Source organism: Lissotriton vulgaris, chromosome 6 (genome assembly GCF_964263255.1).
Source record: "Lissotriton vulgaris chromosome 6, aLisVul1.2, whole genome shotgun sequence".
In the NCBI taxonomy this organism is placed as follows: Eukaryota; Metazoa; Chordata; class Amphibia; order Caudata; family Salamandridae; genus Lissotriton; species Lissotriton vulgaris.
This window is the reverse complement of record NC_141694.1, coordinates 1,101,365,570-1,101,392,299: the sequence shown is the minus strand read 5'-3', so window position 1 is coordinate 1,101,392,299 and position 26,730 is coordinate 1,101,365,570. Positions and strand designations below refer to the sequence as shown.

At 45.5% G+C, this 26,730-nt stretch overlaps 1 protein-coding gene across 3 annotated transcripts in view; it reads left to right on the top strand.

The window, feature by feature from the left end:
• Positions 1–26,730, top strand: part of PHACTR2 (phosphatase and actin regulator 2) — a 553,469-nt gene that overhangs the window by 211,260 nt on the left and 315,479 nt on the right. For all 3 annotated transcript variants that reach the window (XM_086927168.1, XM_086927167.1, XM_086927166.1), the window contains exon 3: positions 20,920–21,000. In XM_086927168.1, coding sequence (XP_086783294.1) covers positions 20,920–21,000 — 81 coding nt within the window. The remainder of the gene's footprint in view (positions 1–20,919; positions 21,001–26,730) is intronic.

The window sequence follows — 26,730 nt, the reverse complement described above, 5'->3', positions numbered from 1 at the left end:
CCGCCCGCTCCTGAAAGAGGGCACACACACACCGCCGCCCCGAGTACTTCACAAATCTTTAAAAGACCATGCGCTTGTTCATGAGGCTTAAATGGTTTATCACCCCTTCTAGAACCCCTGCATCGACCCTCTGACGTTTCCTGGAAGAATTAGCACGTAACACAATACCAAGCCCTGTCAGCTGAAACCCCCGAGAAATCATGGGGCATATTATCAAGGGGTTTTCTTTCCGCTTTTTTGGCTTTAAAAGCCAAAAAAAAAGAGATAAAATTATCTCCCTATTACCAAGCTGTCGCTAACACCAGTTAGTGACAGCTAAAAGGAGATAGCGACCATCTTGGGCCCCGCTTTGCATATTAGTGATATTTATCACTAATGACATGCAAAGTGGGCGTGACAAGATTTTAGCGACTGGAAACAGTCCCTAACCATCGCTATCTCCTATTACCAACTTTTGGAGATATTCACGCTAAGCGCGAATATCTCCAAAACCTAACACCTGCCCTGAGCAGTTTTAGCCATGTTATCCAATGGGAAGTGGATAACATGGCTAAAAGCATTTGCTGGATAATGCATGAATATCGCTGACTTTTCAACGATATTCATGCATTGCGGCCGTTTTTTAACGCATTTGCGATAAACCTTGCTAATAGCAAGGTTTATGTGCGATAAAATTCGCCGAAGTGCGGCGATAATTTTTGTCTCTAAACAAGTTAGAGACAAAAATTACCGCTAGTTGTTTGTAATATGCCCCCGGGTTTTTCCTTGCAGGAATCGGGAAGCGAAAGACTAGCACTGAAATCAGTAGTCTCACGCCTGAATCGGGAGGGTTGGCATGTCTGGATACTCTACAGCTGGGGCCATAAACTACATCCGCAGGGCTAGGTGATAGCCTAGGTTCGGCCTGGACAATTGGACACAGAGGAAGAGGAGTGTCAGAGGGTGCGGTAGTGAATAGGGTGAAAGGGAGGTGTCGGGCGGGCACAGGGTGTGATTCTCAGAGAAGAGCAGCGCAGATGGGGGGAAGTATATGTCCCATGCATGAGAGAGAGAGCGGGGGTGACCAGTGCGTGGGGAAGATGCTTGCGAGGGTGGGGAGCCATGCTGAGGATCGGCGGCGTGCAGAGAGTGGCCCTGGTCAAGGCATCTAAAATGGCTGCCGTGCACGACAAAATTGTGGCATTGGACAAAAACGCAAGATGGCGCAGACAATGTTTATCAATAAGGATTCATTTATAACACAATATTTACTCGCAGTGACAAAATGGTGGTCAACACTTCCTGATTTCCATCGAATCGAACGTTAACAAACGTCACGCAGCAAAAAAAAAAAAAAAAGCTCACGCACAGCAGTTTTTAGCCATGTTATCCAATGGAAGGTGGATAACATGGCTAAGAGCATTTGCTGGATAATGCATGAATATCGCTGACTTTTCAGCGATATTCATGCATTGTGGCCGAGGTGCGGCGATAATTTTTGTCTCTAAACAATTAAAACGAAGCACAAAATGGCGAATTCCCGTTTCGCTACCAGTTTGCGGCCCAGTTCGCGGCCCGTGAAGCGCTTCTACCGTGAAAAATCATTTTTTTTTTATTTTCCCCACGCGACCCTTTAATAACCCCAACAACATTCCTCGGGGGTCAAGAGGGGTATACCTTGCCCCCTTTCAATAAATTCCCCCTTCGTTTTTCACCTCTTCTTCTCTCTCGATCCTACCGAGAGATAAGATGGCGGCCGCTCCGGACTGTTTAGAATGTTGACAGACACCGGAGAGCCAATCAGCTTTCTGCGCGCAAAGTTCCGTTTCGCGAAAAGCGGACCGGATCGCTGCCCAGAGCGCTGTTACAGATATATATCTTGTTTTGAACGTTAATTTCTCAAAAACTACTGGAGCACATATATTGAGACCTAGCAAAGGCACATCGGGCTAACAGTCCCTACAATTTTGCCAAGTTTCGTGCAAACCCATTCAGCCGTTCGAGCTAAAAGTGAGTCCAACCGCCCTATGGAAAAATGAATGGGAAAAACGCGTTTTGGGACCCCCCTTTTTTCTCAGCCCCCCCTTGACGAAACCCCCCCAAATTTTCAGGGGCTGCTCAGAAACAAAATGTGCCATTTTCCTGAAAATTTCAGCCGATTCCGTCCTCAAACGCCAAAGTTATTAGACATAGAATTTTCAAAAATCCCATAACGAGACGCCAGTAGGTAATATATATATATATATATATATTTCTTTACTGAAAAAACAAAAGGTTATAGGAACGTTAGACTAATTAGACTTTTAGACTAATTAGACTAAGATTTCACTCGTACAAACCCATAGAAATTCAGCAGTCACCTGAGCTACTATAACTTAAGCCCCCGCAATGCACTGCTTATGACCTCACATACTACATCAGTCATGTCATGATCATTAACAGAACCACGCTCCTTGTGCGGACAGCAGCAGGCTCAATGAGCTGTTCAGTGATATCGAACATTAAACTCTTTCTGTTTGTGCATGACAGCAGTCTGAAAAGCGCACACAAGTGTGTTCTCCAGGACGAGGCACTTGCAAGCACCCCTCCCCGCAATGCCTTTAGCTGCCGGAGAACACCAAATTACATACAGTGTCCTCTCACAAACAACAAGATATGAGGAGTTTCAATGCATATATTACGCAAACTTGACCCAAAGGTATTGGAGCCCTTTACATGACCAACAGTTGCACTACTGACAAATGCATTAAATTTTCAGTCCGGTTTTAAGTTTCAAAAATCTATGCTGGTATTAAATTAGTTGGAACTGCTTTGGTTGTGTGATATTATTGCTTTCCAGTGCAAAAAAGTTGATAACTTACGCAGCTGCCAGCAACTAATTTGCAGAGCTGATGTGTATCACTGGCACACTGCAAAAATCTTGTAGACACATTTCCAGTTTACTTACAAAAAATATCTGGTCGGTGTTATTTACTGTGTACTTTTCAGTAGGTTTATTCCCCTAAGAAACATACTCCTACACGGAGAGGGAGACTGAGTTTAAGTAAATCAAGTACATAAGATCGGTCATTGTGCTGACCTTAACCATACTTAATTGTGAGAAAGTACCTTCACGTTTCTCCAAAGTCCAAAATAGGAACTGGGTTACCTTCTTTGTGAAGGCGCAAAGATGTGAATACCGCATAACTAATCTCTGTTGATACTATTTGCTTAAAGTAATACTTGTGCAACATTAAAACCCCACTATTTTTGAGATTTTGAGGTTTGTTCCAAGCATGTGTGTTTCAAGGTGGTGTTTTTATTTATTTATTTGCGTTTTTTTCTGCATTGATGTAGTTGAAACACATTTGTGGTGTATCTAGACTTATGTGCTTTTCTGTATATTTTCTATATACAAGGAGTGGTGGTTATGGTTGCATGATAAGGAGAACAAAGGTTTTCCTTTTAGTGTTTAATTTAGTATGTGGAGGGCTGCCATATAGATGCCATTTGATTTTCATCTGATACCATTTTGCTGCAGTCTTTAAGTCTGACTTCTGGTGATTTTGCTTGTGAATCTTTGCGGACACCAGCCTTTCTGTGGCAGCCTTCTTGCAATAGCTTCTTTCCTCTGGTAGGTGGGACCATCTGCCTCTTTCTTTCTGTGGTAACTCTTTCAATAACGTCTCTCCTCCGGTTGGTCGCCCAGATTCCCTCTGTTGTTACTCCACCCTGCCCATGAACATGATGACAAGGAGCCATTTAAAGACTCCAGTTAAGTGTCCTGACTTCAGTTTTTCATATTTTTTTTAATAACCAAAGACCCAGATCAGAAGCTTAGCTCCTACCTATTTGTTTTTTATTCACCAAAAAGGCAAAGCTATCCACACTGTTCCATGCCATGCAATTCAATTTCACACATTTCCAATCCACACCATATAATTTGACACCAAACCACATAATTCAGCTCAACTACACAACATGCCACATATATCCAATCCACACCACAGAAAACCACATCATGCCACAAAATTCAGCAGCACACCACATAATTAAACTCCACTACATACCACTCCACAACACAAAATACAATTCCACATAATTACACTCCACATAATTCCAGTAAACTCAATACCACATAAGTACTATCCGAGTATTTCCACTGCACACCATGCAACATAATTCCAAAACACAAACCCCCTCCACTTCACACCACTCAATTCCACAACACACAATTCCATAATTCACAATTCCAATCCAAGCCACACAATTCCACTGCTCACGACATACACACACTCCATAACACACGGGTAAAAGACATTGTCGATTACAATGCCAATAGCTTTAACTCAACCAAATTCGAGACATATTCCAATGCTTGTTTAAATTGTATTTCCTAACTGTAAGCTGTAAACTTTGAGAATGGGTGGGTTATTTGCTGTATAGGTCGGCGAGTGGTGAGTGGGTGTGTGAGTGGCGTGTGGGTATGTGACTGGGTTTGTGAGTGGTGCTATTGGTCTGTGAGTGGACGTGCGAGTGCTTTGTGGGTCAGTGGCGCTATGGATTTTGGCAATTTGCATACTTAGGGTATTTAAAAGGGAGAACTATGGACTCTGTTCTCACCAGACAACCTCAAGAAAGAAACCACTTGTCACAGTTACTACAGATCAGATTGTGCTCTTTCAGATCAATGATGCATTTACCACCATTAAGGATTTCAGATTGCTTTCAACATATAATATTAGAGGAAACACATTTGATTTGCCTTCGCCAAGCCTAAAAAGTTATGAACGTTTGTGCTTTACTGAGGTGACGCTTTAATTGGGGTACCTGCTATGTTTATATTTGTAAGTCCTTCCTGTTGAGGTTTAATTCCCGTGAAATGCGCTTCAGGCCCAGATTGGAGCCTAATTTATTCCCAGATGAGTTCCCAGTTTTGCCGAAAATGTCTACCCAACTGGAGTACTTTCATCCAGTTAATTAGTAAGTGCAACCTCGGGTAAATGCATTGAGCGTTTTCTGCAGTGCAGTTGCGTAAAGGACCCCTCGGTAATTTCTCAAGTGACCTTGTGTGCATGTAATTTCGATAATGGGATCTTCAACCATAAATCTGTGATAGCATGAATCCTCATCAAGAGAAGTTGACAAGACTACAAAGAGGTGAATCTCCACCAAAGAGGGGTACTTTCTGTTGACTATGGGCTATCCAGCCCCCCTCTCTGGGCAGATTTCACCTTCAGGGACCCCCTGCTCCAACTCCTGGGACCGGTCACAGTTTATTGAGCGAGGGGGGATCCCATCTTCCGGGGCCTGCCGCACCCAGGGCACCCAGTGTGCATGTTGGGGACCGGAGGTGGAACCCTCAAGGCCCCTGTAGTCCTAGCCAGCTCCCCGTCTCCTGCGAAGAAAACTGCTTCCCACCATTTGGGGGTAATTCTTTTGTATATAATTTCTCCAATTTGTCACACAACAGTTTTTTGGAAGATGCTTCAGGAATCCCCTTTGCTTGCCCCTCCTTCTTCGAGTCCCAGATCAAATTATTGTCGGGAAAACAGTTTCTACGTTGCTTCCCTACATTTGTTCTCTCTTCCTGCTGCCATTTTGTGTCCATAGACCTTGGCCACATAGTTCATAAAGTTCTGTATCCCCAAATACCAGCACTAATAAATCCTTGGTTGTTCGGGTGGCTCTCCGTACCACTATTGTGCAAAGTAAAATGCCATTGGCAATAGTTAAACTACTTACTCGATCAGAAAGGTCCAGCCGTACGTCCTCCAATCAGTTAGCTGTTTCCTCCTTTTAACTGGCAGGTGTTGAAATTGGTGTCAGTCCACATGGCATGAAGGTCTTCTCGGTAAAGGAAGGGGTGAGCCAGGTGAACACTGAATTGTACAAAAGTTATTTTCCCTCACAGTTCCCAGTCCTCCAAAATAGCGGCGCGTACTCTGGTGTGTGTGTCCTGAAAATATAAAAGAAAACAAAGCCTTCTCGGTCCAGAAAAGAGAAAGAACTCACTCTTTTGCGATAAAGAATGTTTTTTTTTGCAGCAAACAAAACCCGAAGCGCTTTGGCGACTTCTCTCCGCGGTCATCGGTCAGATGATAGCAGTTTAACCAATCATATTTAAAGTGAAAGTGTTCAGAAAAGTGTAAGAAGTATAACAAGCATTTACAATGCAACGGTTTCGCCTTTGGAAAAGTTAGAGCTATTGGCATTGTAAATGACAACATTTTTATTTATGTGTTGGCTTTGAAAACATAAATAAATGGCATTGTCATTTACAAAGCCAATAGCCTAATCTCTCTCAAATGCTACACCTATTGCATTTGACCCACACACACACACAAAACTGGATCACAAGGAGGGAACAGAGGCACACACAAAACCGGGTCACAAGCAGGCAACAAGGGCACACACAAAACCGGGTCACAAGCAGGCAACAGAGGCACACACAAAACCGGGTCACAAGCAGGCAACAGAGGCACACACAAAACCGGGTCACAAGCAGGCAACAGAGGCACACACTAAACCGGGTCGCAAGTAGGCAACAGAGGCTCACATTTTACTAGCAAGCTCGCCTTGGAAGAAAAGTTATTCACACAGCTTGGAAATGTGCAAGGTGGGGGCCCCAGTTCATACCACGCGCCCCCTTCCAACTTTGAATAAACTCTCTACAGATCCTCAGTTTATCTCACATTTTTGGGAACTGTGTTTTAACTCTGTCCTACTGCATGTACTTACTTTCATCATCTCTACGTCACCTCCCCCACACAAACCTCCCATTCACCTGTAACCACTTCATTTGCTTATACTTTTCCACCGTCAATATTTCAACAGCTGTACACCTCCTTCGCACCTTTTCCCAATTGGCACATATTGGACGATCCAGATGTGTGTTCTGCAGAGGGGCCACGGTTTGGATGTGCACGTGATGTGACCTGAACACACTTACGACCCACTAACAATAACTGTAACCCACTAGGGCTGCCTTCAGCCTCAACTTCAGAGCTCTCAGTCATGCTCTGTCATATACACCCGTCCGCAACTTTAACTCACTCAAAAACTTAGAGGTGAATCGGTTCACAGTATGCACTACAAAAGAGTCATATAATGTAGGAATAAATACGGAAACACAACATCTGGGGAAAGCAAATTCTCTTAGGGAATGCATGATGAAGTAAAACGTGAAATGTAAAAATGGACTGCATGGCCGACATGGATTACCATAAGTATTTGTGCAGTTATCGCTCAGGAGGAGTAGATCAGTGTGCTTCCCTGTAAAGTTATGGACACACCTAAGGGGACTGGTAGTGACCCGTTTCAAAGTCCGTTTTTAATTACCCCCAGGTATGAGCCCCGGCAGGACTCGCTCCACTTAACGCCTCATCCACTCTATCAAACGCCACTGACAGATCAAGAAGGTTGTTTATGGATGCAATTTTGAAGTGCAGACGGGTAGTGTAATGGCTGGCAAGAAAAATGGTAGTCACAGTTCGGTGAGCATAGGAAGTTGAGATTGAACCCAGTGCGGATACAAGGTCCAGGCAACTATCTCAATGTGACATTTTGCTGCCCGGTGCCTCTACAACCACAGCAACAGTTTGCTAACTTTTCGTGAGCACACATACATATCCTGTCTACAGCCAAACGCCTCTCATACATGTTTAATATTGCTATAGACACCAAATCTACGCCTGTACTTCACTGTTCGAAAGGCACCATAGCTTTGTGAATAAAGGGCTTGTTGCTGTCACTGGCATCCTCAGCCTTTCATCCTTCTGAGGATGATAACTGGAATATCTAGCACAGACAGCTGTGACACCTATTGAATGCAACGCTATTAAAAGCCTAACTTTGATAGAAAATGCCACATAAACATTGTACCACGCGCACACAAACACCAGTGCCTGCATACAACACACAGAGCCAGGAAATATGAGACACATAGATAGACCTACAGAAGAAATGATTTGCACTTCAGCATTTGAGTGCCCTCCTTCCTCGAGTAGGTAAGGTTTGCTCAATGTATATAATGTAATCATGGTGTGAGGGCAAAGACAGCGCTGAAGGCCTTACATGGACTGCCGTGTTGCAACAAGCATGCAATTTGGCAGACCGGCAATGGCTTCCGGCTCTTATCTGTCAACAACATTTGAGTAACTATGTAAACAAGGCAGGGCGCCCATGCGGTAGCTGCACACTGTCCTCCCATGCCGCATAGTCTGAGAAACCCTAGAATTGGGATTCCTCCTGTCAGAGGGTGTCGGCACCCCCCGTCCAGTCACGTGGGCATGAGGCACTGTGGCGCACTTTTAAAAGCGGCGTCAGCACCCCACCCTGACCGTACGATTACACTGGGCAGCAAAGTTTATATTGTTTCACACTGATTGTGAGTAGAGCGCTTAGAGGCGCATTAATGGACACCGTGAGCTACTCTAGCAAAATGTTAACGCGAATTACAGAAAGATGAACATGGCGCTTTGACAGCTCTTCACATACAAGACGCATATTCCAGTCAGCGCACAGCGCTGCGAGGCCATACCAATATATGTGCTTTACAAATACGAGCAAAAAGACAACATCGCATCACAAACCGATGCAGTAAGCAACTGAGAAGTTTCTTTCATTGACAAACCTATAAATTCATAAATTTCAGATGGTGGCAGAGTCAGGACGCTATTTTAGCACAATCGACTTTTAAAAATAGGCCTGAAAGAGGATGACTTATTTATCACGATTTTAGGTACCCGGGACAAAATCAGTTGTTGGACTTGGATTGCTTTCATTCATTAATATAGAGACATTCTCTATCTGCTGCTCGGTTAATAATAATTGCTTTTCATGAAGTTGCAGTGCTCTCGGAGATCGGAGCCGCCGCGCTCCCATTGGCTGAAGGAGCCGAGCCCCCTTGCTAACGCCGCGACGGGATTGGCCCGTACGCCGCGGCGTCATCATTGTTGCCGTGCTGTGGTTGGCCGAGGACTGAAGCGTCATCGCCGATCTGTCCCGGGAGCCGCACTGCCATAGGCTGACTCCCGGGTGTGGAGAGAGGCTCGCCCCGAACGCCGCGACAGGATTGGTGCCCGTCCTCGGGACCTCTGGGAGTGCTGCGCATCACCGCCGGACCCGGGGAAGAGTGACCCGACCTCGCCGTGGGAGTTTGCGAGGTGCCCCAGCCCCCGGCCTGCCTGTCTCTGCTCGGAGCGCCGAGCTAGCTCCCCGCCGCTCCCCAAGGAACCGAGAGCGGGCGGAGAGCTGCTGAGACTGGCCGGGGCTGAGACGAGTGCGCTCTGATCAGCGCGGTGCGCCTAAAGTAATCGGGGGTGCATTGCTTGATTTACCTCATTTGAAGAGCTTAATAGTAGAGATAATCGGTGGTACACGGGGGGGGGGCGGGAGAGGAAAGGACGGCGGGAGGGGAGCTGGAGAGGACACAGGGGGCGGGAGAGGACACGAACGGCGGGAGGGAGGCGGGAAACGTGGGGACGGCGGGAGGAGGGACACAAGGCAGGACAGCAGCAAGCACGGCCCGGCCGGACCAGACTCGGGGGCGTTCCCGGCGTCGCGTGACGTCGGCAAAAGCCAAAGAATCTCGGGAACGCCCCGTGTCTGGTCCGGCATTGATGGACAGGCCCCTCGTCCAATGGCTAGGCTCCATTTATGGAGCTAGCCAATGGGACGGGGGGGCGTGTTCCATAGTGCTTACTGTACTCAATAGATTTCTCTGGAGGAGGAGCCTAACGGCTCCGCCCCCCAGCGAAACCTAAAAAAGCACCAGGTGTCAAAACAATCAAACAATGAGCTCAAATTTTAAACAAGTTTAATTATACATATATTGGCCTATGCGTGTATCCCTCAATGAAACAATTGTTCTCCACACAATAACATGATATTACATATATCCATCAACTAAATGTATTACCCAGTCGGCTAATATTCTCCAGGCAATATAAAATATCCTTTGATCTGACAAACAGAACATGAATTGTCAAATACTGCTACAGTGGGCTAAAAATCATGCATATCACACACACATGGTCTCAAGTAACTATAACTTGCATCCCCAAGTAGCTATAACTTGCGCCCCAGCAATGCATACTGTTGTCATCAATGATGCCATTTCAGATGTTTCAGATGTTTCAGTGATTTTATCAATGATGTCACAGAACAGCAGTGCATGGCAAAGGTGCGAGTTATTGGTTACTTTAGGGCGTGAGTTACAGTTACTTAAGTAACTATAACTGGTAAATTTCAGTAGTTCAGTGGTTTCGTTAGTTTAAAACGGTATGTTTTAACTCACATTTCGGCCTAATTAGAACATACATTTGATTTTCAGTGAAATAATTCTATATATATATATTTATATATGTGTTTGTGTGTGTGTGTGTGTGTGTGTGTGTGTGTGTGTGTATATATATATATAATGTGTTAAAGGTATATACTGACCTCGTCTAAAGAGACGTATGAACTACAAGTTGCAAGGTCCTCTGCAGAGATACATGCCTTATTATCAACAAACTGCCCTGTACATTTCGTAGAAATGTTAGGTTGTATCTTAAACATGTCTGATACCAGTGGTATTGTACATGTATTTAAGACAGTTTTTTCGGGACTGTTAGCACCTTTTGAAGCAGTCCTCGGCATATTTCCAAATTTCGTGCACACTGTGTTCGGCGGCCTGCCTTTCATTTTGGGACTCGTAGCAGGAATACTGTTCTTGTTCCTTCTGCTCCGATATGGCAAGTCCGGTCACCAGCGACAGCCAGATTACCATAGAGAACACTCTCCCGGTGATGAAGTGTCGTAAGCGCATGATACAGATTGTGCGCTTTGCTCGTTTGAGAGATCTGAATACCACGTGGTTTCTATCATTCCGACCAATCTGGCAAGATTGCATCTTACCTGTTCTACAATGCCTGCTATGTGGAGAAGAATGCGTGTTAGACATCTGTCTAACACTCCCATCAGTTCTACCAACGGATGTTGATACTTTGCTTGGTTCATTGTGGGCCCATGCATTGTGTTGTCCCCAGCGGCTGCCAATGCTGATGACGGTATTCATTGAGGTCTCACAGGCGCAATCTGCTGACGGTGAGATACGTGGATCGACAGGCACAAGGTCCAACTTTCACCTACTGTGGTAGACAAATTCTTTACCAGCTTAGAAGATTTAATGTTTTCTCCAAACAACGAGAATGACTTTTGAAATTAGCACACAGCGTTCTATGGGACTCTGTATTCGACCTTCACTTTTCAACACAAAACCTCTAACTTTAGAACTCTATTTTTCTACAATTTGACATTCATCCAAATAAGAACTCTTTTTGGCACAAAGTAATCTGCTTAAAGTAGAACTATTCATAGAGAACAATACTTCTTTGAATACTTCCAAGAGACAATATTTGACCTTGCCCACAACCAAAACAATTGATAAATTCTGTCATGGAATGGTCTCGACTTTTTTCTTCTGTATTTAAGAGCCATTTCATAAACGTTCTTTCATGATTAATTCAGAGAGCATTTCCAATGTCATACTATATGCTTTGAATGAAAATATTGCTTTTAAAATGCGTGCGGCACAAATGCTCATTTTCGTGTACAACCATTTTGAATGCATTTTATGCATTTTGGGTGGGGTTTTACGCATCATGCTTTAGATATGTTTTAAATGCTTAGAATTTAGTAATGTCGAACATAATAAAGTGGAGTGGGTGTGTATGGCATTTTAGGTTCCGAGCAAAATTTCCCGATTCATGCCCTTATATGGGTACAATTCACATTGCCCTTATATAGCATAGAAATCATAACCTTATTTAGACATAGCCCATGCAGTCCAAATACAGGCATGGCCACCCGTTCCAAAAAAACACAACGATTTCTTGGAAAAATCGGCTTAAGCAGTGAGGGACATCCCCTTGCTTGAATATATATTTGTCCAAGAACTCATGGAGTTTTCAAAGAACTACCATTCTCTTGGGGTTCTTTGATGACATTATTATGCCCGACTTTACGTCAAACTAGGCACCTTCAAGATATAAATATGCCTACACTTGCCCTAGCAAATACACTGTGGTTCGGAGCAGCTCGACTATCTACTTGCCTGAAGCAACTCGCTACAGCAAGTGCCGAAGGAAGCCGACCCTCCAGCTGATGCAATGATCGAGAAGCTGTCCTTTCTCTCGCTGAGAATCCAGCTCCAGTGTTTCAAAGCTCCCCTTGCGGGGTGTTGGGAAATCGAGTCCTGAGACAGAGATACCAGACCTCCTTCATTCTAAAACCATGGTAGGGAGCTGATTAGACCCTAAGAGAAATCTTGGATAGATTCTTGGCAAAAAAAACGAAACCTATGCTACACCACACTTACTTCTTACCTCGTATTAGACTTAGGTTAGGTACATTGGGGTAGGCATATTTTAGAAGCACCAGTTGAGTACTTTTAGGCTTTGTTATTTATGTATGTATTTATCTATAGTTTAGAAATCATACAATGCTTTTACAGTATTATTTCATAATACTCTTCTCGCTGTGTGCACTATACTTTATATCCTGTATTACGATTGTAGCAGTTCACTTTGCTTGCATGAGAAAGAAGACTGTTCAATAAATCCTTTTATTGAAAACGCTGTCTCTCTATTTCTCTGCACCTCTAATGAAACAAGGCATGCACGATTGACTGAGTAAAATATCTGTCTATTGTTTCCACGACTCTGAAGATACGTTTATTCTTGGGGAAACAAAGTTGTCATGTTTATGCAGTTATCAGAAATTAATCCCTTCTTGTTCATTCGAGAAAGTTTCTAGTGAACTCTGAGCTAGCTGGCAGTCACAATTAAGTTTAATATACTCGATAGAGACCTAGTAGACATAAGTCCTATGTCAAATCTATAGGATATATTATTCCAATGCGCAGAACCTATTGGGAATATAGGAACTACACTACAATAGTACTATTATTTTCTATTTTCTTTCAGTGAATTTCAATAATTTTTTAATGCAAAGTAATATATTAATTTACCTAACTATAACTTAATTTGAACCTTTCTTTTTTTCCCGTGGATTTCTATATATATTTTTTAAATTGAAGTAAAGTAGTATTTTATTACAAAACATACCACCAACCCCATGCCACGCACAACCAGCGACTGGGTGCTGCATGGGGTTGGTCGCAGGGCTTGGCCACATGCCACGCATTCCCTTTGACTGTATACATCGTGATATTGGCCACAGGGCAGACCTTCGGTCTAACCCCTCGTGGGCAAGCAACACTGCGCATGGCCTTCAGCGGTTCCTGCTGTGAGGTTGGGCGCAGACAGCAATCCCCACGCCACACACTGCCTTTGACCATGTGGGGTTGGTCATGGACGAGGCCCTGCGCCCAACCCCAGCTGTTACCCACCCCTTGTTGTGCACAGTACATGCCCAGCGAGCGGTTGAGTGCAGGGCCTGGCGCCCAATCTCAAACAGGTGACCCTGACCCTGCTCGCAGGTCAGGTCGCTCCTCACGCCGCACGGCTCCCCCTGTGTGCCAGGTGACTCGTGCCCCTTGCTGCTGCTGCCGAGAGATCGCCGCTGGCGTGCTCCCGTGATTGTGGCCTCTGGTGACTGCTTGTGCCTGTTTCCTGGCCCTCTATTTTCTATTTCTTCATTTTTAAATGTTTCCTTCACTGTGCTCCGTGCTCTAGGCGCCCTCAGCGCCCTCTACCCCCTGTTACCCCCTTTCCCGCCGCTGCTCCCCTGCGGCCCGCCCCCTTTGCTTTCTGTGTCCCGCCTGTGTCCTGTCCCCGTCCTCCTTCGCCCATTGGCCGCCCCACTCCCACCTCCCAGCTGCTCATCCCTCCCACTTGGCCTTTTATGGAGGTCGCCGCGCGGCCTTGAGCGTGACCCTGCTCGCAGGTCAGGCCGCTCCTCACGCCGCACGGTTCTCCCTGTGTGCCCAGTGACTCGTGCCTCTTGCTGCTGCTGCCGAGAGCTCGCCGCCGGCGTGCTCCCGTGATTGTGGCCTCTGGTGACTGCTTGTGCCTGTTTCCCGGCCCTCTATTTTAATTTTTACATGTTTCCTCTACTGTGCTCAGTGTTCTAGCCGCCCTCAGCGCCCTCTAACCCCTGTAACCCCCGTTCCCGCCGCTGCTCCCATGCGGCCCGCCCCCTTTGCCTTCTGTGTCCCGCCTGTGTCCCGTCCCGTCTTCCTTCGCCCATTGGCCGCCCCGCTCCCGCCTGCAAGCTGCTCCTCCCTCCCACTTCGCCTTTTATGGAGGTCGCCGCGCGGAGGCGCAGCGGACGAGCCAAAGGCAAGCCCGTCTGCGCCCGTCCGCGCCTGGACCGCGCCCAGCGCCAGAACCCCTGGACCCCGCGCTTGCCGCAACCCCAGACTACACTACGACTCAAGCACCCTCCACGCACTCAACACCGCACGAGACCAGCCCTGCTATCAGGCCATCCCGAAGCACACCCAAGGGCCCTTCCCCTGCCGGAACTGCAGCTTCACCAGCATCCGGCCCGCCAAACCACCAGCCAGAGAACCCAACCACCTCAGATGCTTCCTCCTCAACACCTGCTCCGCTCGCAAGCACGCCATTGAACTCTGGGACCTCCTAGACTCGACCGCCCCCGACGTCGCCTTCCTGACGGAGACCTGGCTGAGCATCACCTCAGCACCAGACATCGCCATAGCCATCCCACAGGGCTACAAGATCTCCCGCAGAGACCGCGCCAACGGAGTTGGAGGGGGTATCGCCATCGTCCACAAAGACACCCTCAGAGTCTCAACCAAGACCGACGAAACCCTCACCACTGCCGAGCACATGCACTTCCAGATCCACACCGACTCCAACAGGACCCTCAGAGGAACTCTTGTCTACAGACCGCCCGCACCACGACCACAGTTCAACGACACCATCGCCGACCTAATCAGCACCCACGCCCTCACCTCCACGGACTACATCCTCCTCGGGGACCTTAACTTCCACCTCGAAAACAACGACGCCAACACCACCACCCTCATCGACAACCTCGCCAACCTCTGACTCAAACAGCTCGTGACGACCCCCACCCATGCTGCCGGACACACGCTGGACCCCATCTTCTCAGCAAGCCCCCACATCTCCTTCAACCACATCACCGAACCACACTGGACAGACCACAAATGCGTCCACTTCACCTTCAAGAAACCTACCACACACCACCGCACCCAACAGCTGCCACGCCGCTGCTGGGGCAAGGTCACCAAGGACCAACTGACAGCCACCCTCGCCCTGAGACCACCCGCCGACCCCATCGTCCCCGACACCGCCGCGACCAACCTCAAACTGTGGATCAGCGACTACGCCGACACCCTCGCCCCTCTCAAGATCTCCACAACCAACCACACCAGCAAAAAAGCCGCCTGGTTCACCGAAGACCTCCGGACTTCCAATCGCACCTGCCAGAAGCTGGAGAAAAAATGGCTCCATGACCGAACACCAGACAGCCACACAGCTCACAAGAACGCCACCCGCAGACACCACCAACTCATCAGGACCACCAAGAGGACCGCCTTCAAGGATTGCCTAGACAACAACGCACACAACACCAAAGAGCTCTTCAGCATTGTGAAAGAACTCTCCAACCCCAGCTCCAACACCAACAACATTCCACCATCACAAGACCTGTGTGACTCACTGGCCACCTTCTTTCACCGCAAGATCACCGATATCCACGACAGCTTCATCTTTGACACCCCCGCACCCACCACCAAGACCACCACCCCCGCGACCTCCACCCGCACCAACCGCCTGGTCCACCGTCAGCGACGAAGACCCCACCAAAACCATGAACTCCATCCACTCCGGATCCCCATCCGACCCCTGCCCGCACCAAGTCTTCAACAAAGCCAGCACAACCATCGCGCCTCACCTCCGGAAAGCAATCAACATCTCCTTTGAAGCACGCCAAGATCAACACCCTACTGAAGAAACCCAAGGCGGACCTCAAGAACCTCCGGCCCATCTCTCTGCTCCCATTCCCGGGAAAAGTTACAGAGAAGATTGTCAACAAACAGCTAACCCGCTACCTCGAAGACAACAACATCCGGGACCCCTCCCAATCCGGTTTTCGCAGCAACCACAGCACCTAGACCGCCCTCATCGCCACCACCGACCACATCAGGATCCTGATGGACAAAGGAGAAACAGCCGCCCTCATCCTCCTGGACCTATCAGCAGCCTTCGGCACGCTCTGCCACCGCACTTTATCAGCACGCCTACACGACGCCGGAATACAAGAGAAAGCCCTGGCCTGAACCACATTCTTCCTCTCCGGCAGAACCCAGAGCGTACGCCTCCCTCCCTTCTGCTCTTAAACCACTGAGATTATCTGCAGCGTCCCTCAGGGCTCCTCCCTCCGCCTGCCGCTGTTCAATATCTACATGGCACCACTCGCCCCCACATCGCACGACAACATAGCCTCAACATCACCTCCTATGCCGACGAAACCCAGCTGATCATCTCCCTCACCGAAGACCCACACACCGCCAAAGCCAGTCTCCACAGAGGAATGAAGGCCGTCGCCGACTGGATGAAGGACAGCAGACTAAAGCGGAACTCAGACAAAACGGAGGTCCTCCTCCTCGGACCCACCCCCATCAGCCTGGGATGACTCCTGGTGGCCCACATCGCTAGGCACTGCCCCGGAATCCACGGACCACACACGCAAACTGTGGGTCATCCTCGACTCCGCCCTCTCCATGACCAAGCAAGTCAGCGGAGTCTCAGCGTCCTGCTTCAACACCCTCCGAATGCTCCGCAGGATCTTCAAATGGATCCCCCCGACACGAGAAGAACCGTCACCCAAGCCCTCGTCATCAGCAGACTCGACTACGGGAACACCCTCTAATCAGGAACAACAACCAAGCTCCTGCGACGACCACAACGAATCCAGAATGCCTCAGCACGACTGATCCTCGACGTCCCCTGATGCAGCCACATCACAGCCCACCTGAGAAGCCTACACTGGCTCCCCGTTAACAAGAGGATCACCTTCAAACTCCTCATCCACGCACACAAAGCGCTACACAACACCGGACCTACATACCTCAACGATCGACTCAGCTTCCTCACCCCCACCCGCAGCCTTCGCTCTGGCAGCCTCGCCCTCGCCTCAGTTCCTCGTATCCGGAAAAACACCGCCGGCGGCAGATCCTTCTCCTACCTCGCCGCCAAGACCTGGAACACCCTCCCTACCAACCTACGGCAGACCCAGGACCTGCTGGCCTTAAAAAGACTTCTCAAGACCTGGCTCTTCGATAGCACACTTTAGAAATGAATTGATTGATTGATTGATTGATTGATTGATTGATTGACAGGTGCGCATGGCTGCTTATAAGGGTGGCGTTTTCTGTAAGGCAGAGCTACTGACATCTCAAATATTCAGTACGCCAAAATGTAAAAAATGGGCCTATTGTCTTTATGAAGGGGTCAGAATATCAACATATGTAACGCACATGTACTATATTTGTCAAAAAATTTCCAATAATTATAATGAAATGTATATTTCATTAATCACACAGTGCAATGTTCAATAAAAGTAATTATCATTTAAAAATTGAGTAAAACTTTATAAAAAAAAATCAACATTTAAAAAAAAAAAGAAATCAAGCTACAAAGAAGCGACAATAAGGGGGCTCTGCACTCCAGCTGAAGAGCATAAAGCTCCAGCAGGAGTACTGAAGAAAATTATGGTAAGTTCTCCTAGGGTAATGGATTTAAAGACCCAAGAGACTTGCTGTTTTTTGTTTGCTAATGTTGCTGGGGGCTGGTGCACTTCTTGCAGCCCCAGCAACATTAAGAAAATGCTTGGTGGCACCCTGCTAAGGACACCACCAGGCAGACAAAATATGTTTTGGCATGGATTTTCAGATCCACCGCAAATTCACAACAAAATGAAAGAAAAAACGTTTTTATACCTTTTTTTAAAACCTTATTTTTCAGGATAGACTATGTCCCGAGTCCTAGGATGGCTGCTGCCACATCTATGTTGTGCCAGCTAATCAGATCTCAACTTGAGAACTCTTTGCTCCGCGGATCATCCGCGGCGTGAACCATACAGCCTAAATATCTCACAAACTATTGAATGAATGGGCACCATATCACAAAAAGCACACTTTTGGGACCAAGATGTAGCCTTTGGCAAATTTGTTGTAATTCTGTTAAGCAGTTTTTGGTGTATCACACACTGTTCTATTTTTCTATGGAAAAATTAATGGGGAGAATGTGTTTTAGGACCCCCCCCTTTTTTTCCCCTCAGCCCCCACTTAATGGATCACCTCACAGCTTTTCAGGAGGAGCTGAGAAGGATGAACATTTATGAGGAAATTTCTTGAAGATTCATTAGATGGTGCCAAAGTTAGTAGCAATCATAAAATGCTATTCCTATAGAACATTATTCTTAGCTTAATTTCTGTGATGCAGGATATATTTGGGTCTATTGCTGTGGCAGGCTAACGGACTAGTGTGATATGCTTTCACAACAAGTTAGGCTGTCCCTCCAGGGAGTGCAACTGGACAGCTTATGTGAAAACAAAAGTGGAGCAAAATATACACAGATAATTAAGAAATCTGTTGTTGCATTGAAACTTGGAGGAATGATTTGCCTTCTATTTTGAAAAAAAATAGAAATACAATCAATTTGCAACATGGCACAGTTTCGTTAATATTAATGTGTTGTTTGAGTACCTCTGTGTTGTGGCCATGAGCACTGTTTGCATTTGAATAATTGATATTGCAATTCAGCTAATTATGTAGTGCCTTTCTAATTCTACATGTACTACGTGTATGTAAGCATATAAATAACACTTCGGCTAATTATATAGTTTTTTTAAAATCTAAATGTATTGAGTGACTGTAGCGAAGAATGTAAACATTTGTAATAACTTTTCTCCTTGCCTGCCCTGAAAATGGCTTGGGGCGAAGGCAGGAGAAATATGAAATATTCATATGTGCAGCTAAATTAAATTCAGGTACTTATTCTAATCAGAAAAGATGGGTACAGGATGTGAAAAAGATTTCTGGATATTGCCTTTCTGTACCAGTGTGTTTCCTCAATCTTCTAAGGATTAATGTTTTGCAACAAGCTGAATGGCTGAAAAAAATATTTGCATCATCCCACTGCTTGAAACGTTTGCATGACAGTACATTATTAATTTTCAAATAGACCCCGAAAAGAGTAGTTTATATGTAGACAAGGCACCTTACATGCATATTATCAAATAGATTACTCTTCAAAATAAATGGCATGCGTCTAAACAGAATACCTGAACCAAACCATGTGTAACTTAAATACTTGCATATACAAACCAGCCATCCTCTATTTGTATATCCATTTTCAAGGTGCTGCTGCAAAACATAGATGATTTGTTTCATTCCCCTGACTCTCCACGTGTGGTAGCCATTTTGTAACGGAGTTAGCTTGCTTGGATTTAAATTTGAAAGTTGAGCGATCTCTTTTGGTAGCCTCTTTGCCAGCCATTGAAGAGACTGGAGAGTTTCCCCGGTAAAGAATTTCTCTATCGAGGACGAAAAAGCTGTTGGCACCAAAATCCTCCAGGTGGAGTAGCAGAAGATTAAGAAGATTCCAACCCTCATTTATTACCAAATTTCTGACCCAATCAAGAGGGTGTCAAATGCATGGTCTTCTGTGATCATGAGAAGTGGTTATCTTTCTTTAGTTCTGAAATTGTATTAAAACAAATATAGTAAGTTGGAATTGTGTCAAATACATTCAACCTCTTCCTTGTAATACCTTGGTGACTTGTAGTAACATGCAACCGCTGCAAGAGAAGGGTTTGTTAATCTGTGCCAGGTACTAGACCTGCAACTGAGATCCACAACAAAAGGCAAGTCTGCTTACTTTACGTCCATGATGTTACCTGGTGTATTCTCTACATGGTGGAGAGGCTGGATTTGTCTTTGAGAGAAGTGAAGTCTCAGAGTCAGCCTAGGAGTATTAGTAATGTTTGCTCTAGAAATTAGACTGTACAGCTTTATAGGTTTCCGGTAGTGTCTAGGTTGCTCAAAGCAAGGAACTCAGAAATAGACAGATCACTATGATCATATGTATTCAAAAGGGGTAAGCTATTTAAAGTGCTATTTTAAACCCATTCTGCCATCCAGATTGCAAGCATGTGCTGCTCTAGATTTTGGTTCACTCTCTTTGTATGTCATCTCACTGGAAAAGGAGAAATTGTAAGGTAGCCCTATGAAAATCATACTATACTTTACAGAATGTTACATAGTGACCAGGTATCTCAAACACTGCATTTACAGGTACCAAGGATACCTGTAACTATAGAGAGGGAAAGTTAGCAGGGAATTACAAGTGGTATCACGAGGGTTCTCTTAGTAATAAGGAATAACCAATGGAACTGATAAATATGGAGTAGATCCCACCAGATGTTCCTCATTTTGCCCAAGACTTTAACATGGAGATTTCAGCTGCTTTCCGCAGGAAATCTCTGGGTGAAATGAAAAAATGAACAGTGCTCATAAATCGGCACACAGTCATAAACAGCTAGAATTAATTGAGTTCGAATAATGTAGGATAATTGTGTGATGTAATGACTACTAGAATGTTGTTCTAGAGTAGACCCTTGTGGGGGGTAATTCATGGAGCAGACTTTAGGTTTGTCATGGCCAGCCTGTGCACAGATCGATTTAAGTGGGAAAACGTAAATATTACCACATATGGAGGGTCAACAAAATATAAATAAATCAAGTCCTATTCTTCCTCGTACTACTGTCACTGGCTGGCTGACCTATTGTGAATGGTCTACGACCTTCTTCCTGGGACTCTAAAGTGGTCATAGTCATTGTTTCACAAGCATGTAAACTCTCTCTGGTAGATCTTTCCTGCAGTGTATTGTATTGTCCTAGTATATTTGCACCTTTGTATCTGATTTGTTGACTTATGTTATGTTTTCTTTTTATCAAGTGTTGGAGAGGAAGATATCAACAAGGCAGAGTAGAGAAGAGCTGATCAGAAGAGGACTTCTCAAGGAAATACCTGACCATGGTGAGACCCTGACAAATTTTAATCAGAGATTTGCCGTTAAGCCTAGGGATATTGTTAGATCCCTTATAGGATAGTCTAGATTGAAAAGTCATTCTTTGTGATTCCTATGTCACAAACTTAAGAATTGCATATGAATGCTTATTGTTTTATATTGCTAGAATGCTGACATGTTCCTGCCTCAAAATACTTTCACGTAATCCTTGGCTGACTCTGACAACAAGTGCTCCCTTAATTAGAAAGCATACAGAATAAAAAAGATAGAAAAAAGCCAGTTGTTTTACATTTCTTTCCAAGAGTTATCAGCAGTGTCCTATTCTTTAGGTTCTTTAGTGGATGTAGGCATGGCACTCTATAGACTTTTATCACCCACAGTTAGCGCCATTTCCAAATTTTCTACAAAATCTTAAAAATTATCAGATGATAGTTGTGGATCTTAAATACGTTTTTGAAACATAATTAAATATGCTGTTTCACAGGAAGATTAATCATGAATCCTTTCTATGTGTAAGTCATTTCCATAGCGCAAACCTAGTCATAAGGCAGCGCAGCACTGAACATGGCCGAAAGCTTCCTTAAACTCAGGCAGAAATAGAAAAGGTAACTGAGTTGTGGAAGGTTAATGCATTGTGATGTTGTAATCAAAAGCCTTTGAAATAGGATTACTATTTTCTGTTTCTAATGGAAAGACGGTGAGAGCTCTCCGGCCTAATGGAGATGTCTTTTCTTTGCCGCCTCTTCATATTTGAAATGCCCAATAGCCTGAAGTAGAGAGACTGAGTGGAGATCTGGGTAGTGCCAAGTATTGAAAGTAGCTATAAATTCGGCTTGTGGCAATTGTTGCTTAGACTATTTGAATATTTACTGAAAAAGCAAGAGTTTGCCAGTAAAAGCACACAGCAGTTCACTTGAAGTACATTGGTTGGTCCTTCATTGAGGGGGCATATTATACAATCACTAGGTTTTTTACAGAGCCTTGGTTTGGTCTTATGCCCCACACATGAAGAAATGTAGAGGCTCTCCATGTCTCAAAGGTGGAGGGTCACTCAGAAGATGTAAGATTTACCATAATGAAATTCAATCTATTTCCATGTATAAATACCACTAGATACAGGTCAATTATCTGCAGTGTATTGCTGAAAGCAGTGCTCATAAGCGTGCAGTGAGTATCTAAAAAAATGTGAAAATATATTTGAAAGGACAGGAGACCATCTTGATTCCATTGTGTGACACGTCAGAACATTTATTCGAGCAGAGATTTCCCCCATCACCATCTTTGTATTCATACTGGCAGTCAAAAAGAACCCCTCTTATTTACATGTCTTCACAGACATTGCTTAAAAATAACAGGGGTCTTTCTTGAGCCCTTCGCTTTTCAAAATCTTCGTAGCCCAGTTAGTCAAGTCCTGCAGGTTTTAAATACTTTCTTATGCACCCAACTAGTCCTTTCGTTTGGGCAGGAAGACATTGAGAACGTCAAACAGCGATTTGTAGCCTGCATGTGAAAAACTGCCATCTGGATGTCCCTAAACTGTCTCCAATTGAATGGGAGAAAAACATAGATCCTTCTGTTTGCCAAACCACAGCTCTACTGAACTGATGACTGGTGGCCGGCTGACCTTGGCTTTGTCCCTTTGCCCAGCAGAACAGGTACTTCTGTACTACACACTATGAAAGACCAGATTGCCTCCGCCTTCCGCACTTGCTTCAGCATGCTGTGCCTTCTTAGGAAAAAATGTCGGCGTCTTCCTTTGAGCTCCTGGAGGACATCTACTCAGGCATTAATCATCAGCCGTCTGGATTATGGCGATGCCCTAATCCTTGCTTCAAATGAATCCCTTGTATCCAAAATGCAGGTGGGTCAAAGCACTGCTGCCCGCTTTGGGAACAACCTGCCTCCACGGACACAGTCAGCCCCCACACTGAGAACCCTTCATTGGCTCCCCATTGGAAAGAGAGCACTGTTCAAATTGCTCTGCCTGACCTACAAATCTGTGTATGGCTCAGATCCAAAATACTTAAAGGACAGACTCATTCCATACCACCCCGATAGAAACCGAAGATATAACAAGCATTTACAATGCAATGGTTTTGCCTTTGACAAAGTTAGAGCTATTGGCATTGTCAATGACAAATGTTTTATTTATGTGTTGGTTTTAAAAACAGATAAATTTATGGCCTTGTCATTTACAATGCCAATAGCGTAATCTCACGCAAATGGACGATGGTTACAAAAAATTTTGAAAAGTGCTCTATAGAATCAGGAGGAGTCTGGGAGGGATAATGAATAGAGATAGAGCCAAGAAGGAAAAACAAATTAGGGTGAGAGAAAGTGGTGCATTGGAGAGAGTTAACAGTGTGTTGAAGGGAGAGTGAGTGACGGGATGAGAGTATGAGCAGAAGAAAGAGAGGCAGTGAGAGAAGGAGAGTGTGGTGAAAGGGAAGAGTGAGTGACGAGATGAGAGTATGAGCAGAAGAGAGAGAGTCAGTGAGAGAAGGAGAGTGTGGTGAAAGGGAAGAGTGAGTGACGGGATGAGAGTATGAGCAGAAGAGAGAGGCAGTGAGAGAAGGAGAGTGTGGTGAAAGAGAAGAGTGAGTGACGGGATGAGAGTATGAGCAGAAGAGAGAGAGTCAGTGAGAGAAGGAGAGTGTGGTGAAAGGGAAGAGTGAGTGACGGGCTGCCGAAGATCACACGCGGTCCCTCGCCTCACGATTGGTTTCCCTGTGGCTCACATTACCCAGAGCAGTGTGTATTGTAAGACTATGATTGGGTGAAATGCACTCTGACTAACAGACAGTAACCTAAAAAAAACAAGCATTTGCAATGCAATAGGTCTCGCATTTACGCGAGTTTAAGCTATTGGCAGTGTAAATGACAATGCCTTTTATTTATGTTTTAAAAACAAAAACAAAAATAAAAGGCATTGTTATTTGCAATGTCAATAGCTGAAAGTCGCCTAAATGTGAGACCTATTGAATTGCAAATGCTTGTTTGGATTGAGAAGGGTTGGGGAGGGGTTGAAAAGGGAAAAAGGTGGCACATCTGATCACCGTGTCAGACATCTCTCACCAGCACTTTTCAGATCTCAACTGGAAACTGAATACAATTATGTTTTTCCTGGTATGTGGACGATCGTTAAGAATTATGAGGTGCTTGGAATACAAAAGTGCAGGTACTCGCTAGTCACTATCCTTAAGTACCTGTATGTGCACCCCTGCACAGAGAAGTACAGGGACTTTTCCCTTAAAATTAAAAAAATACATGTACTCGGTATCTGTGAGTAGACACTGGTTTAAAGCGCTGGAGTAAGCTCCATCTGTGTAGTGCACATCCACAATTTCCTATGGCCTTGTAGTGCTGTTTGGAATGACGTTTTCGGTACGGTTCTGACACTCTTCCTCCCAGTATGTCAGTGTGCCTACAGTGATGTGAATGATTGGAGTGTTGTTGGGCGCAATGACATTGAGCCTTCAGCAGCGCGTATTCAGTATGTAGTTTATTGGAAGTAAACCTGTGAGGGTCGACCTAGGTGCAAGGCAGCCAGACTCCTGCAGGATGCTCAGGATGTCCACATTAGATATATTTACGTAATTAAATAGAAATAATGTAAATGAAAACTATTTACAAAGGCAGCGGTTATCAGGAAAAAAATATGCAGGACCTAGCCTTCCTGGACCTGTGTTAAACACCCCTTGAAAGCACAGACCCAGTGATTAGCATTTATTTTGACTGACCAAGTTCAAGTCATAACAGGTGACCTTACATGCCCTTTGACCCGCAAATGACATTGCAGTGCTGAATCGTAGTTTTACCTTTAACCCCTAAATAACATCCTTTGTTTTTGTTCCAAAAGGGTGATGTGGTGGAGGGGGGTCGGCAAGGTGTTGAAACTACAGCACCCATGTTCACCAACGAGTGGATGCCAAAGTCCTCTACAGTAAACAAAATATATTGCAACTTTGGGTAGCACGGAGGCAGATAACCAGATCTTAGAGAAACTTGCTCCCAGCAATGACATCAATATGTGGCCTAGTGCCCCGGAGCCTAACATGTGACCCCTCCAACTGTGGTTCCCAAGGTCTGTGAACCAGAATAATATATACAATTTCCTATTGAAGTAAAGTCTACAACCACAGTATTACGAGCTGGCCAACTTATGTGTGCCTGATCCTCGGCATTTGTGCTGTATAAAGGAAGGCCCTTTGGTTATGCCTGATATGAAAGCAGAGCCACAGCAGTTGCTCCAATGGTGCTGGTGCATCTAGAGGCCTGTCGCTGCCTCTGATTTACAGCTGGCCGTGATTATGAAGATTGCAGCTTGCAGCTAAGAGACATTAGACTCCCTCACTCACTCTGCAAGCTTTAAGGTGGCCACCTGACTCCAGCTCATTATGAACACTGCTTCCAGCCCTGAGCTTTTGTGTGGGAGCATAATGCATTCTGGGTGTTGTAGTCTTGTTTTGCTTACATTGAACAAATTAGACTAACACCTTAAATCAGACATCTGTAGATGAAAATGTCAGCCCCACAAACAGCGGCTGTAATGACCTAAAGTCAGGGGGTCACCCTGGCAGGATTCAGACATCATGAGACTTCAAGCATCTAAGACCATTCACCTGCCGAGTGAGAGCAGGCTGTGTGCAATGCTACCAATTCAGCACTTTCAAGATTTATATCACAATATTTTGCCCTTTAGTTTGGTTTTGCAGCATCTTTCGCGTTATTTTGTTTTATTAAAAGTCTAATCCTTTATTGTTCCTTTTCAGTTTCTGTCTTCTTTCGTTGCCTTTGGACTGGATGAACACATAATACACTTTTTGGTGTGACGACTCTGGCTGAGAAGCACTGCATCGCCATAGCAAACCAGGTGCAACGAGTTGCACGGGCATAAGTGCACTCTGAAAAGAGAGGCATCCCCGTTCGACCATCATTGTCCTCCACATTCATTTACTGGAGTATCAGTCTGAACTTGTCGTCGTGGAAAACATATTTCCCGTGCCTTCTAGACTGTGGCGAATTGGCTCATAGAATCACGTCTAATAATAGTTGTGTCTGTTACAAGGTCAGAAGTGGCATTCGCTCGAAAACAGGGGCAGATTGCAGGACAGAAACAATATCCAGCGCCCCCTTTGCAGAAACATATCAGCAGATGTAGACAAGATTTTAATGGCTACATAAAGAGAAATGCATGACAAGCTCATTAGGGGGAGGATAATAGCCCCGCAGGATGCTGGGAGGGGACAATATATCAATGTCTGGTTTGTTACAGCTCCGCCAAGGGCTGGAGTTTGCCCCCTCACAATCTTTCACTCGGTTTCTATTGACCTGCTTTTCTGTAATGCTTCCCCACCACGGCCTCCCGGCCTCCTTTCAGCTGCCTCACAATTGCTGACATAACTCTCTGAACGCGGGCGAATCCTGCCCGCTCGGTGACAGTAATAAACAAGCATTTGACAAATACATCACCGCAATGAGCAAAACAACACTTACTGTCCGAAAAAAAGGATGGCGTTCAACTGGGGCCGCGGCGGGACTGGGGCTTTCCCCGGGGCTCCTCCTTCGCTCGGGAGCTCCTCCGGATGACGTGGCGGAGGCTCGGCCGGCTGGGCCAATCCCAGCGCGGCCCTGGCTGGAGGCACACAGCTGCTTCCCTATACAAAACGGTGGCGGAGTTCGCTAAATGCCCCCGCACAAGCGCACATATTACCATCTACCTGAAGGTAAGCGGCGCA